The following is a 15,755-nucleotide window of genomic DNA, read 5'->3' as shown; positions in this document are numbered from 1 at the left end:
TAGACATATGGAAAGCCAAGTTCCAGGAGCACACCTTCACATCAGTGAGACCAAGGCACTATGATGGCAGTCAATGGAGACGGGCATCCCACAAGTGTGAAACTACGAGACCAGTGTGTAGACAGTTTTCTGTACAGTATAACCTCCAGGAATAATTTGATTAGACAGGAGATTATCAACATAGTGTAAGATGAGCTGTATTCTATCAATGATTTAGGACCCTTTTATGGGATTCAAAGGTACCAGAAAAGCAAAATTAGTGATGTTCAACAGCTACCTCATACCAACATTGATGTACAGTATCTAAGTGTGCATCCTCACAAATGGAGGGTCCTCAAAGTTAAAGGCATCAGAAATGAAATTCCTTGGATCCACCATCCAGAAGACTGAGGTGGATAAGATAAGGAATGAGGAGGTGAGAAGAAAGCTGGAATCATGGCATCCCTTTTAAACAGAATCAGCACATCCAGACATCCAGACTACAGTGGAATGGGACCGTAATGAGGCTGTTGACTACAGGAACAGCATGAGTAGATTCGGAAAGAGAGGTGGCATGAAAATGCTCAGTAGGGAGACTTAGAACCCACTGTTGGACATGATCAAGGAAGATCTCACTGACAGAGGAAGGACAATGGACGACATTCTCTGTGACTGACACACAGACAGAAGAAAATGGAAGAGGCTCATTAACATTACCCAGGAAATTGGTACTGTACAACAATGGTTTATTATTATTGTTATTATTATTATTATTATTAATTTAATTATTTAACTAGTCAACTGAGTATTCCTGTAATCAATTTGGAAACTACTGATTTTTTCTGTTTTGTTACATGTGAGAGACATTGATGTACTTCTAATTCTTTTTGACTGTGCATATAGTCTGTCATTTTTAAAACATGTTACACTGGAAATGTATGTAAAACAGGCTCAGTTAAGTCGCATCTTTCATATTGTACTTTACAATTTTTAATTAAATCTGTAGGCAAAAATTTGGAATAGAGGCTATATTTCTGTGTTAGTCACCTGATTTTTCCTAAACATGTAATAAAGTTGGTTGGTATCATTCCAAATAAATAGAAGAAATTTTCAAATAGTACTGTTGCTAGCATCACACTGTCGATGCTGCCATTTGTTTATACAAAGAGTAATATCGCATAAGCGAAGATGGCAAATGAAAAACATAGATCTGGCAAACTCGCATACACTTCCCAATGTTGACTGCAGTGTTTGTTTGTAGCTGCAAGTTTCTTACAAAATTTGGGATTTATAACCATGTAAAACCTACACATAAGGGTAACTGAACAACAAAGTTAGAAACCGTTTTTACTGGGAAATGAGTTCAACATTGTGCTATCATACAGAAGCTATGTGACCCTCAATTTTGCGTTTCAGTCTCATATTATAGCGATGTTTGTTACTGCCAAATTTAACACTTTATTTGTAGCTGTAGATTCTTATGTTTATGCAAAAACTGTGTGTATCTGTTGAAATACACTCTAAGACAAGCAAAAAGGAATTATCTGAATTGGACAGAAATCAGTAGCTGTGATGTACACATACAGATTATCAAATGATTACTATTTCACAAAAATTGAATGGTCTATTCAAGAGAAAGAGCTTCACAAGTCTGAGCAAGTCAAGAACATGTTGTTCCACCATTGCCCCTTATGCAAGCATTTACTTGGCTTGGCACTGATTGAAATAATTGCTGGATGTCCTCCTGAGGAGTACTGTGCCAAATTATGTCCAACTGTCCCATTAAGGCAACAAGACAGATTGTAGAATACCACCGATGTTCCACTGTGCTGTAAGGGTGCCATGGATGACAACCAAATGGGTCCTGCTGTGAAATGAAATTGCACCACAGACCATCAGTCCTTGTTTTTGCCGCCTATAGTGGGTGGCAGTCAGGTTTGTCTCCCATCACTACCTAGGGTGTCTCGAGACACATCTTCACTAGTTATCAGGGCTTGGAATCTCATCGACTGGAGTAGAACTGTCTTCTGTGATGAGTCCTGTTTTGAATTGAAACCCAATGACCAGTAAAGACTTACCTGTAGACATTCCAGACAGCAGTAACATACTAACCTGACCCACTATATGGCATGACAACCAGGAGTGAAGGTCTGGAGTGCCATTTTATTTCATAGTAGGACCCCTTTGGTTGTCATTTGTGGCATCCTTACAAACACAGTGGTATGTCAACAATATTCTATGCCCCATTTTGTTGCCCTTCATGGAAAGCCATCCTGCGCTTACATTTCAGAAAGATAATACCCTTCTGCAAATTGCAAGAGCTTCTAATGTTTGTCAAACCCTACCTTGGCCAGTAAGGTTGCCACATCACTCCCCAATTAAGAATGTTTGGAGCATTATGGTCAGAGCCTCCCAACCAGCTCAGGATTTTGATGATCTAATAAGTCAAGTGGACAGAGTTTAGCACCATACTCTGAGGAGAACATCCAATAATGTTATCAATCAATGCGATGCCGAATAAGGCCAGAGGTGGACCAACACATTGCTAACTTGCTCAATTTGTGAAGCTCTTTCTCTTGAATAAATCATTCAGTCTTTTCTGAAACTGTAATCGTTTGTTTGTCTGTACATGTACATCACATCTACCGATTTCTGTCACATTCAGATAATTCCTTTGTGGTATGTCATCTTTTTTATGTATTTTGGCAACACTTTCTGATATTTTGAGTCCCACTGATCAGATACTTCTGTACAGAATATCTATGTGACTAATGAAGATGGCTCAAGGATGTGGAAAATAGGAAAGATTGTGGTTTAACATCTTGTCAATCACTCTACGATATTATACCATATCATTTGGTTAAAACATAGGAACAGAGGACAGTGTATGAATGCAAAGTGAAATTCTCAACCTGGCATGGAAACAGCATTGATATCAATAAAATGTTATTTTTGTTGTGTTAGCACATATTAAACAATTATGCAAGTTAAGTGTCAACTTGAATTGTGGAACAGATTTTTATTGCTCATACAAGTATTCATGATATGAGTGATTTGTTCAGATAGATTAACAGGAATACGATAATGTCATGAAAATCTTTGTTCTGGTAATTTATCACCAATGTATATTCACATAAAGATGGTAAAATATTTGAAACAATGTCTCTCCTTCATTTCCTATAGTCAAGAAATGGGACACTGAATTGAAATGTGGCCTTACTACTCTTAAAGGTGATCCAAATGAAGGGGGTCCAATTTTATTTGATGAAAACTGCACCCACAGATGAAAATAATATATGAGTATATACTATGGCATTGGACAGATGGCAATCACAACTCTATGAAGTAGGCAGTACTATATGTATATCTGATGACAGAGCACTGTAATTTTTTAATGTAGAATTAACTGTGAGAAGATACGTGCTGCATTTGTTGAATACTGACCTAAAGAGAATATACAAAATAACTTCTCAACAAAGTTCAGATTGTTTCACACAACAATCAAAGCAATAAGTATAAACCAATGGCTTTACTTCAAAAAATATGGAATTACTTAATTTTCTGGGATATGACTAATGTTTTCTGGAATGCAGAAATAAATCCTTGTGTTGACTCCCTTGTAATGGATAAAACAATAGAAGGAAAATATTATACAAGTCTTCTGAGTCATGTCAATTATACAATAAACAAGAAGAGACCTTGATTGCAAAAGGGGAAAACAGCATCTTTCATCAGGCCAATCCGCCTGCTCACGAAGGTGTTTTCACACTGGGAAGAGTGAAGATTTTGAAATATGACTAGTTAAATTGTGGTGATATACTATTAACATTCCTGCCTGCCATCTGCCTGCTCTATCAGATGATCTTGCACTATAGCAGATGACAAGAGTTTTCTCTGCCATGTGCATCTTTGCTGAAGCACATGGGGTTTCTCCCTAAAGTAAACTGATTCCTTTAGTGTTAAATTTATGTTAAAGTTATTTCATTATCAGAACTTAATGGCTTGCTGTGGCGCTACCAGATAGGCATACGACCCTCGTAGACATCAATTGTGAGTCGGTTTTGTGTGTCTATAAAGCAGACAGTGTTTCAGACTCCCATGACACCTATGGACAACTGGCTGGCAAAATTGATACCATACTTCTAGAAAACATTATTCAGCACCTGCCTTGTCATCTCATATCCTAAGCATGGCATATCCATTTAACGGAGCACATTAAATTATAGCAAGTGTGACAAGATCAGACCTCTTTTTGAGAACTATTCGCAAACCACTGAAATGTATCATGTGGCCATCAAAGAGCATTAAAGACTGAAATCCTCAACTGTGTTAGATTAGCTTCACTCACAGTACCTGAAGTTTGCTTATTTCTAATTGCTATATGAGTTTAAATACACTTACAGTACCTCCAACTTCATTCCATTGAATACTGTGTTGGATTATCTCCATTTACCATACTTCAGGACAATTAATGATATTCTCATGTTGTTTTTAAAAAAATGAGAAAAATGCAAACTGATTTCCAACATATGGGCAGTGGGCACTACTTGTGTGTACACATTGTGGCAACTTAACTTTGTAAATGCTTCCTGCAATTAATTGCACATGTTAATGTTCCAATACAGGAATGTCTTTTGTTACACTGTTCCCACACTTTACCCATCCATTTTACCCTCCATGTGCAGTATACCCCACTGTATCTGCCTGTCATGTTGATGAGTGAGGAACACAATTCCCACCTCGGTGACCCTGGCTGAATTCCCCCCCCCCCCCCCTCGCCCCCGCCCCTCCTCCTCCCCAGGCCACAGCCAGTCCCAGCCAAGCAGCTGCTAATGTCTAATGTCACGTTCCCTCACCACATTAGCGTTTATCACATTGAGCTGCATGCGTAGTGCAGCACACTATGCCACGATCCTAGCATTAATGCATTGACTGAAGCAACATGTCAAAGAATGAGTACTATCCCAGCTTATTGCTACCTTCAAGTTCAGCCACGGCTGGTAACCAAATATCCAAACACTCCACTCCCCCCCCCCTTCTCCCTGATCTACGAGTGCATATGGCTGGGTTTCATGTACTATTCACCAGCTCCTTGATTACCAGTGATTCTACACAGTTTGCCCTAACAGTTGTGTTCTATTTCTTCTCCTCAACTGCCCTTCCTGTGTCTTCGCCCTCCCTCAGGAAATGCAATATCATATGTTGCACAACATCGTGTCACCAGGCCCCCTGGTTTTCTGCTGCCCTCGCCACTTTCTGCTGCATAAACGAAGAGCCATGTTGACTGAAATGGAGGCAGCAACTGCTGCAAGTGTTCTCCATCCCTCGATGAGACAATGGACCTCAGCCCTGCACCTTATCAAAAATAAGATGGCACTTGGCATCCATGCAGCAACTTCCAGGCCATCGATGCCAGGAAGATACCTGACCAGTACCCAGACTGGCAAAGTGTGTCGAGAAGATGGCAATAATCAGCCCCTTCTGTCTTTTCAAAGAATAGTTACGCCCCTCGGGCTTTGCAGTGCCACACAGAACTGGCAAAGATTTCTCAAAAATGTCCTGTGTGGAATCTTGGGTTGTTTTGTTTACCTGGACGATACCTTTATCCATTCATGTGACCCCATGGAGCACCGCCAGCACCTCCAGGAGGTATTTTCCCACTCCAAGAGGCAGGAGTTATCATCAACCTGGCAAAGTGTGTCTTTGGTGTTCTGGAGTGCTACTTCCTTGGACATAGGATATCATCTGCAGGCTCCTGCCCACTAAATGAAAAGGACCAGGCAATTGCCAAACTCCCACTCCCCACAAATTTCAAATAACACTGCAGGTTTCTCAGGAGGGTATATTTTTTCTGGCGCCATTTGAAGAATGCTGCAAGAACCACTCACTGCTGCACTCCAGGGCACATTTCTTTGAGAGCACCAAAAGCATCATCCTTCAACAATGTGTTGAAGCTTCCTGGCAGCTGCTGGTGCCTTTTTCCATGAAGTTCCTTAGGGCCACAGTGGAGCTGGGCTGCATATGACCGTGAGCTCCTCACTGTGTAAGAGGCTTGGAACTACTTCCATCCCTTGGTGGAAGGACACCACTCTACAGCCTTCACTGACCACCGCCCACTTACGACAGAGTTTTGTTGAAAGGGAGGAACACAGATTTTCTGTAGGTAGTTCTGTACTCAGGAATACATAGTGTAGTTCACAATTGACATATGGCACCTGACAGGCATTGACAATATTATCGCCGACTGACTCAGCTGCTCCTGCACCCTCACTGCTCCCCCAAAATTACACCATCCGGGCCACCACCCAGGCAGCTGATCCTGAGATGCTAAGACTGCACAGCAACCCAAACACCAGGTTCAATCTCAAACCACACGCATTTCCTGGTATGGACCAACATGTCTGGTGTGACTTTCGCACGATTTCCAACCACCCAAGTGACTCCGTGGAGTGTATCCACCCCTACCTTCTCCCAAGCTTCCATGAAGTGACATTTGAACCCCTCGACGGCCTGTCCCAAACTGGCGTGCGTGCATCCACAGTCCTTATGCAAGAATGTTTTGGCTGGCGTGGTGTCCAGCAGGACTGTAACAGCTGGGCCCATGCCTCCTTCCCATGTCAGTGTTCCAAAGCAGGCCTTCATGTGCATTCCACAGGACCCTAAAAGCTGCTATTACCTGTCAATTCAAAACATGGTCTGCCACCCTGCTGCTAGCACACATGTCATGCTCTGGCTGGAAACCAGCTACCCACCATTCCACGCAACGGGAGAAAATTTTTTCTGTACATCTCCGCAGTGCTGCCACCACACTATCCAACAGTTGATATATGCTCAACCTCTCCAGCCCTTGTGCACTACCAATCATTGAAACTGAGCTGGCACCGATCAACAAAAACGATACCCATTCCCACATTGCCAATCTGGCGGGCAGTTCTTGGAACACAAGAGCAGAGCCCACCCTGCCATTCACTCCACTACCTGGCCCAGCAGAGCTGCTCATGAGGACCCATCCTATGGTACCTAACCTAAATTGCGAGGTACCAACACCACTTGTTCAACACTGAGGCACCTGTCATCAGTTTCACAACACAGGCACATACTTTCACCAAAACACTGCCACACACCTCTGTCACTATGCCGAGACACCTCTGCCACTAAGCCGAGACACCTCTGCTATTGCGCCAAGACATGCTCTGTCGCATTGCTGACATGTGACAGTGGTCATTACGCCACCCACGTGGGGTACACCGTGCAATGTGCCCCAGCACCACCACACCACAGCATCCTCTGCCATGTCCCGCCCTTGCACTGCAGTGCATCAGACTAAAATTGTCAGCAAGAGCAGATCGTCACTCCTGACACCAGCTGGCAGTGTGGCAAGGTGTTACCCACATGCTGAGCTTGCAACATGACACCCCAGAGGCCACCGACTCCACCATCATCAGTGGCCCTGACTCCATCAACACCGTGCCACCATCCACGGCAGTCCTCTGATGAATGCTGAGAGTGGCTACTGCATCGTGCAATCTGCCCTCTCCTTCTCACAGGGGAAAGGGGAGGGGGGAAACTGTGTGGCATTGCACTACTACACGTTTGTGCCCAACACCCATTTGCTCTAGCAGAAGATCTCACATTTATGATGTGTTGCCTGGCAAAAAAAACACATCAGGAAATATATGCATCCAAGGACAAGAGTTTTCTCTGCCATGTGCCATTTGCTGCAGTATGTGGGGTACTTCCCTAAAGCATGCTAGAGGGAGCATTCCAACTCCCAGCACTCTCCCCATTCCAAAGCTAAGCTGTTGACATGAGTACAGCAATTTAGACACAAGTGCAGCAATTTAATGTTCTTCTGATGTTAAGTTTATGTTTAAGTTACCTCATTTTCAGAACTTAACAGCTTGTCATAGTGTTACCAGATAGGCGCGCAACTCATGAATGTGTTGATGGTGAGTTGGTTTTGTATGTCTACGAAGCGAACAGCATTGTATGCTCGCATGACACCAACGGAGAACTAGTACACAAAACTGATACCATACTTCAGAGAAACATTTGGCATTTGCCTCACAGTCTCATGTTCTGAGCACCGAGTATCCACTTCCCAGAGCCCATTAAATTACAGTGAGTGTGGCAAGATCGGACCACTTCTTGTTATCTATATGCAAACCACTGCAGCCATTAAAAACTGAAATCCCCAAATGTATTAGATTAGCTTCACATAAGGTACCTAAATTTCATTTCTTTGTGTATTTTATTTTGCATCCATCACTGTGTTAGATTACATACACTTATGTTACATTCAAGTTCATTTATTTCAATTTGTCTATTTCCTTGATCACTGTGTTTTAACACAGGGCACACAATGCCACTTACTGTACTTGAAGTACATTAATGATTGTTTCTCTTGTTGTCTTAAACAAAACCTGTGTAAACTGATTCCCCACACATGTACAGTGGGCACCCCTCACGTGTATTCATAATGTCTTCATGAGTGGTGGAATTACTAGACTGACTCGATTGAGAGCTTTTGTTAATTTTTCTGGTAACTTTCCTTTGTAAATGCATTCAGGAATTAACTGTACCTGTTACCATTCCAATATATGAACTGTTTGCTAATCAGAATTCTTTTCACACTTTGTTCCCATGCTTTAGCCATTCATTTTACCCTCCACACCTAGCAAACCCACAGTGTATCAACCTGTTGTGTTCAGTGAGAAACACAATTCCCGCAGTGACATGAGGCATTGCCACTGTTATCAGGGTGAAACGATGTGCTTACGCACTGCTACATGGATGTGTGTACTTGAACTGTGCATAAGTGTATTAAAATGTATACTAATGTCTCTTGTAGATACTATTCATGTATCTTATTGTTGATTATGAGAGAATATGTAATTGTTTTACTGTAGTTTCAATTTATTTTACTTAACTTTTAAAACTCTTACTATTTTAGACAAAGCTGAAATATCCTAATTTTATTTCTTAAGACTGTGCCCTTGAAAGCAAAAACTGCTATGTCAAAAAATAAAACAAATGTTTTATGTTAGGCAGCATAATGGAATAAAAGTAGTTTAACATTGCTGTGTTGTTAAAAGTAAGACACGGCAAATTTTCATTTCCTAGAAAAAGTGAAAAAACAGAAAAAAATGTTTCAGATAGTTGTTTATAACTGTAACACTGTTAAATATCAACACTTTGTTAAAAGATATATTTCCTGAAATGAAAATGCCAATATTTTTGCCAAAGAAGTCCAAAAGACACTGCAAATGTTCTAAAATAGTCATTTTTATTGAAGAACAAATAACTTACACTAAATTTAAGCTTAATTATTACCTTCATGAACTATACTATATTTTAAGCAGTTGGAAATATTTATGGACTCTGCTTAAAGTATGTCAGTTGTAAGTGAACTTTTGAATATGTAAGTACAAATGAGTAACTGCAATATAGGCATACAAATAGAAAGAAATTCAGGCATCACAGTACACTAAAATGGAAAAGAAATCATGCATCTGATTTGTATACATTTAGAATAAACATGTGAGAGGTGGCTGGCTATATTTTCTCCGTAACGCTCAGGACACAACTAGAGTTTCACAATTCCCGTAATACCATGGAGTCTAGTTACAACAAAAAATTTCTCAAGAATTTTCTGTTATAAGCAATACACAATAAATATTTGAAGGTAGTGGTTAGACTACAAACACTACAGTAATTTTTAGACAAAATAGTGTCGTAAAACATGACTAATTTTATAATTAGAAGTTGAAAATTTGCACTCTAAGCAAAATGTTCGTATTAACTAAGATCCACAGACCTTCACATGCATCCCAATACACATGTGCCTGAACTTACTTAAATAGTTCTGTTATATGAAAGGACCTATAAGTTAATAGTGGTTTTGGCATACAACATAAAAAAAAAATCTTTCTTAGTCATAATGAAACCATGTCACATATGCATCATCTCACTGTCTTATTTCTACCTCAGACACACTTACTCCTGTCATTTCTTACTCACTTGGTACTCCTGATACTAAACGCAGTGGTCGTAGAACACGGAATGCACGCAATGCTTTCACATCAAACCCTTCCTTCATTAAGTTTGACAGTGCAGTGCTTATTAAACTGTAAAATAAAAAAGCATATCTAAAATTATTTCATATGCCAATAATAGTTAAATAACTGAATAAAAGTCAAGAGTTAATGTAATACTATAAGTTAGACAACATTTGTATTGCTCAGATTGAAATTACAATGTTGCATTTTCTCTTGCAAGTGTTTTACTAACGTTAAAAATTATTACAAATATTTTAAAATACAGCATGAAGGAACTACGATGGAAAAAAATAAAAAGGTGATAATATGTGGTTTCACAAGTAAAACAAAAAACTGTCATTCTATGAAAATTATATCTCATTTTTATACTGTAAATTGTTCACATTTGTTGACAGAAGGAAGGAGAAAAGAAACGTTTAACATCTTTTTAACATTAAAGTCATTCGAGATGAAGCAGTAACTCAGTTTGAGAAAAAAGCTGGAGGAAGGAAAAGTTCATGACCTGCAGAAGAAATCATTAACTACATTTACATGATCTACACAATCTGATTTTCTGTTAACTGATTTCCCAATTTTGCTTGACTTCTGTTTGGTCCTGTATATAATGCAATGTCAATTGTAAATATAGTTCAAACTGTCAGATTAGTTTTTGGTTCCATGTAAACATCTGAAACATGACTGGATTGTCAGGTAGTTACTTGCTTTTAAGAATTTTTGATAATGTGTATGAACCACTTTTGAGTGGAGTGAAGGGAAGTAAATACTGTGCTGACCTGGAAGCTATTAATTTCCTATATCTAGTGTAACACACTTTTACCTCTTTGAAATGGAAAGACATACAGCTATGCTGATATGTTTACTGAACTAGAATAACAGAACTACTTGTCAACCATGTCATATCTTGCATAGCAGGCTAATTTTTAAATTGCTCTATGCACTCTTAGTTTTACAGGCAAAGGCTCTGGTATAAAATATTTGGTAATTCTACACAGAGGGCTAAAAATGTGTCTTCACTCATTACAAAGTGTTCTAATCATTTTAAGCCTCCTACTAATTTGTGTGTAGTAACATCTGACCACTTATTGCTTTGTAGTAAAATAACAAAACCTACACCACATCATCATCCTCCTCCTCCTCCTCCTCCTCCTCCTCCTCCATATCAAGAGTTTGCTAAGAATCATAATGGAATCATACCTCCACTCTGAAAGCACTAGGGTGGAGGACACACAGGGACAAAGGACATGTGCTAAAACTTAGATCAAATGATAAAACCCACCCAGATGAATATAACGTAAAACTAAATCAGCCAACGAGGCGTTGTCAGATAAAATGAGCGGCAATGAGTCCGGCAACCCATGATTTCGTCACTGGGCAGTCAAAGTGGGACAGTGCAGCAGGATATGGGCCACCATCAATCTGGCGCCACACCAACACTGAGGTGGGTCTTCATGGCGCAAGAGGTAACCATGGGTCGCCAAAGCGTGGCCAATGTGGAGCCAGCAGAGGACAACTGATACCCTGTGAGAGGTCTGCATGGAAGAGTTCCATACATTCGTAGTTTCCTTAATGACACACAGTTTGTTGTTACATTATTCTGTCTCCCAAAGCCGAAAAACCCTGCGGCATAAGTCAGAATGCAGGTCAGGTTCAAAGATGCCCATCTCTAGAAGTGGTTTCCGCTTAGCCTGTTTGGCCAGTGTGTCAGCAAGTTTGTTGGCTGGGATGCCAACGAGTCCTGGGGTCCACACAAACACCACAGAATGGCAGGACCAGTCCAGGGCATAGATGGACTCCTGGATGGATGCTACCAAAGGATGGCAAGGGTAGCACTGGTCGATAGCTTGTCGGCTGTTCAAGGAGTCAAACAGAAGAAATGATTACTCGGGGCATGAACGGATATACTGAAGTGCACGAGACATGGCCACCAGCTCTGCAGAGCCCTGGAACACTTCAAGAATCCAGAGGAACAGACAGCGGAGAGCTGCCGGGTTAATGGAGTCCTTAGGGCCACATGAATGACCCAGGCGAAGCTTTGGCCCGCAGCTACACCACGGAGGTGTACATGAATGGGCCTCAAGGAGAGGTGGTGAAGAGAAGGACTCCAGTTCAGACAGAAGCGATCGAACGCGAACTACAATCATTAGCCCTGACCTGGGCCACCTATATGGGAGATGAACCAATGTGGTTGAGAAAAGAAGATGGTAATTAGGATGTTCAAGAGAGCTATGAATGTGTGCAACTTAAGTGGCGAGCAGTTGTGCACGTCTGATCTTCAATGGAGGGACTCCAGCCTCCACCAGTACACTTGTTACCGGACTTGTCCTAAAAGCTCGGTTGTTAGTCAAACTCTGCAGTGGTGCAATGGGTAGAGCAAACGCAATGCTGAGGGCGCCACTGAACCATAAATCACACTCCCATAGTCAAGGCGGGATTGAACAAGGGCTCTCTAGAGCTGCAATAGAGAGGAGCGATCTGCACCCCAGTTGGTGTTGCTCAGGAAGCGGAAGGCACTGACCTGCTGCCAACACTTCTGTCCAAGTCAAACGAGCATTGAAAACCAGACCTAAGAATTGATATGTCTCCACTACAGTGAGTGGATCATCATTAAGGTGAAGTGCTGGTTCCGGATGAACATTACGACGCCGACAGAAATGCACGACACACATCTTCATGGCAGAAAACTGGAAGCCATGGGTAAGAGCCCATGACTGCGCCTTGTGGATGGCTCCCTGTAGGTGACACTCAGCAACACCAGTACTGGTGGAGCAGTACAAAATGCAGAAGTTGTCTGCATACAGAGCAGGTGAGACAGAGGGCCTGACAGCTGCTGCTAGGCAGTCAATGGCCGCTAAAAATAGAGAGACACTCAATAGGGAGCCCTGTGGGTCTCCATTCACCTGGATATGGATGGAACTATGGGAGGAACCAAGTTGGACACTGAAAGTATGGAGTGACAGGAAGTCCTGGATAAAATTCAGGAGCAGGCCCCGGAGACCCCACTCCCACAATGTGGCAAGGATATGATGTCGCCAGGTCATGTCGTATGCATTAGATTAGTCAAAAAAGACAGCAACCAGGTGCTGGCGTCTGGAAAAGGCTGTTCGGATGGCAGACTCGAGGGACATGAGGTTATAAGTGGTAGAGCGACCCTGGCGGAAGCCGCCCTGACGTGGAGTCAGTAGGCCACGTGACTCCAGGACCCAACCCAACCAACGACACACCACACGTTCCAGCAGCTTACAAAGAACGTCGGTGAGGCTGATAGGCTGATAGCTATCCACATAAAGTGGGTTTTTACTGGGTTTGAGGACCGGAACGATAGTGCTCTCCCGCCATTGGAATGGAAAGACACCATCACACCAGATCCTGTTGAAGATAATGAGGATATGTCGCTTGTAGTTAGATGAGAGATGTTTAATCATCTGGCTGTGGATCCGATCAGGCCCAGGAGCTTAGTTGGGACAATGTGCAAGGGCACTGAGGTGCTCCCACTCTGTAAACGGGCATTATAGGATTCACTGTGGTGTGTAGTGAATGAGAGGACTTTCCCTTCCTGCCGCCGTTTGAGAGTGCAAAAGGCTGGGGGGTAATTCTCCGACACAGAGGCTCGAGGAAAGTGCTCAGAAATCGTGTTTGCGTTGGTAGGTAACACGCCATTTATGGTTACGCCAGGAACACCTGTTGGGGTCTGGTACCTGAAAAGACGTTTGATCTTTGCCCAGACTTGGGAAGGTGACATATGGCAGCCAGTGGTGGAGACGCATCTCTCCCAACACTCCTGCTTCCATCATTTGAAAAGTTGGTGAACGCGGACACAGAGCCATTTAAAGGCTATGAGGTGCTCCAGGGAAGGGTGCCGCTTATGCCACTGTAGAGCTCGCCGACACTCATTAATTGCTTCAGCGACTTCCGGCGACCGCCAAGGGACTGCCTTATGCCAGGAGTATCCTAAAGAGCGAGGGATTGAGCTTTCTGCAGCAGAAACAATTGTTGTTGTCACCTGCTCAACCATCACATCGATGTTACCGTGTGTGGGAGATTCAACGGTGACAGTAGAGGTGAAAGTTTCCCTGTCCACCTCGTTTAAAGCCCATCTGGGCAGGCGTCTGTGGGCTTGACGCCACGGCAGTGACAGGAAGATGGGAAGTGGTCACTTCCACACAGGTCGTCATGTGCTCTGCAGTGGGAGAAGTTCTGGGCTGCAGATTGATAAATCAATGGCCGAGTAACTACCTCAAGCCACACCAAAATGTGTGGCGGCCCCATTATTTAAGAGGCAGTGGTCTAACTGAAACAGCAAAGTTTCGACATCTCTGCCTGGGTCAGTAAGCACGGTGCCACCCCACAAGGTATTATGGATGTTAAAATCTCCCAAATGTAGGAAAGGTTTAGGGAGTTAATCAATCAGTGCAGCTAATACATTCAGGGGTACTGCACCATCTGGAGGAAGAAATACATTGGAGACAGTTATTTCCTGCGGCATCCTTATTCTGACAGCCACAGCCTCAAGAGGGGTTTGAAGGGGCACAGTGTCACTACAGACTGAGTTTAGGATGTAAATGGAAATCCCACATGGCACTCGATTATAGTCGCTATGGTTCCTGTAATATCCCTTATAGCTGCAGAGGGTGGGGGTCTGCATTGCCAGGAACCATGTTTCCTGGAGGGCAAGCTTAACAGTTGCCGTAGCTCAGCCAGGCAGTGTAAAAAATCGCCGCAATTCCACTGGAGGATGAAGTCATCGTGAGACTAGGAAGGCATGGAACATTCAATGAGGCAGTTTACGCCTCAGAGTCACCTGCTGCTACTGACTTATTGCCTAAACAGTTTATATCCATTGTGTCTGAAGGTCTGGTGAGATCTAGGTCCTCAGCAGATGCCAGAATCTCCACCCCATCCTCAGACGCAGAGTTTGTAGGTAGCGGTGGTGTGGGTGCCACCTCAATTTCCTTGGTCTTAGGGGTCTTCTTTTTGGATTTCTCTTGCTGCTCCTTGGGTTTCCCTGGCTGGGAGGACTTCACTGGCTCAGTCTCCGGGACTGAGGTTGAATGTGAAGCCCTATGACCAGCTGCTTTTGAGCTCTTCAGCCATTGTTGGGTGTCATATTTCCCACTAGCAGAAACCTGGGAAGGGAGTGACCCTTCCTAGAGAGAGACGCTGAAGAAGACTTACGCTTCTCTGGCTTAGAAGTGGGGATGGACGTCCCCGATGGTTGGGGGGTGTTGTTCCCAAAGTAGGTGGTGCAGGAGCAACAGGGAGGGAAGTGCCCCCTACCAACAAGGGGGCAAAAGTAGTCTTCCGGCTCTGAGAGGTGACTGGGGTTGGCAGAGGTGATGGTGCCAGAACCGTTGTCTCGGTGGCGTAAGACCATATCATATGTACATGATGAAAGCGTTCAAATTTTCTCGTAGCCTCAGTGTAGGTCAGTCGGTCCAGAGTCTTGTACTCCATGATTTTCCTTTCTTTCTGGAGAATCCTGCAGTCTGGCAAGCAAGGCGAATGGTGCTCTTTGCAGTTGACATGGAGTATGGGGATGTGATGGGCATCCGCGATCTCGACATGTGAGACTGGAAGTACAGCAGAAGACATATGGCAGAACTTCCGGCACTTAAAGCACCGCATCAGGGGAAGGATATAGGGCTTTACATCACAGCAGCAGACCATCACCTTGACCTTTGCGGGCACCGTATCACCCTTGAAGGCCAAGATGAGAGCACC

General features: G+C 43.0%; 1 protein-coding gene across 1 annotated transcript in view; it reads right to left on the bottom strand.

The window, feature by feature from the left end:
* LOC124721524 (muscle calcium channel subunit alpha-1-like) overlaps positions 1-15,755 on the bottom strand; it is an 857,532-nt gene that overhangs the window by 478,967 nt on the left and 362,810 nt on the right. The window contains exon 5 of the mRNA XM_047246542.1: positions 10,000-10,106. Coding sequence (XP_047102498.1) covers positions 10,000-10,106 — 107 coding nt within the window. The remainder of the gene's footprint in view (positions 1-9,999; positions 10,107-15,755) is intronic.

This window comes from Schistocerca piceifrons, chromosome X (genome assembly GCF_021461385.2).
Source record: "Schistocerca piceifrons isolate TAMUIC-IGC-003096 chromosome X, iqSchPice1.1, whole genome shotgun sequence".
Classification (NCBI taxonomy): Eukaryota; Metazoa; Arthropoda; class Insecta; order Orthoptera; family Acrididae; genus Schistocerca; species Schistocerca piceifrons.
Note: the sequence above shows the minus strand (reverse complement) of the source record. Positions and strands in the feature narration are given on the sequence as shown.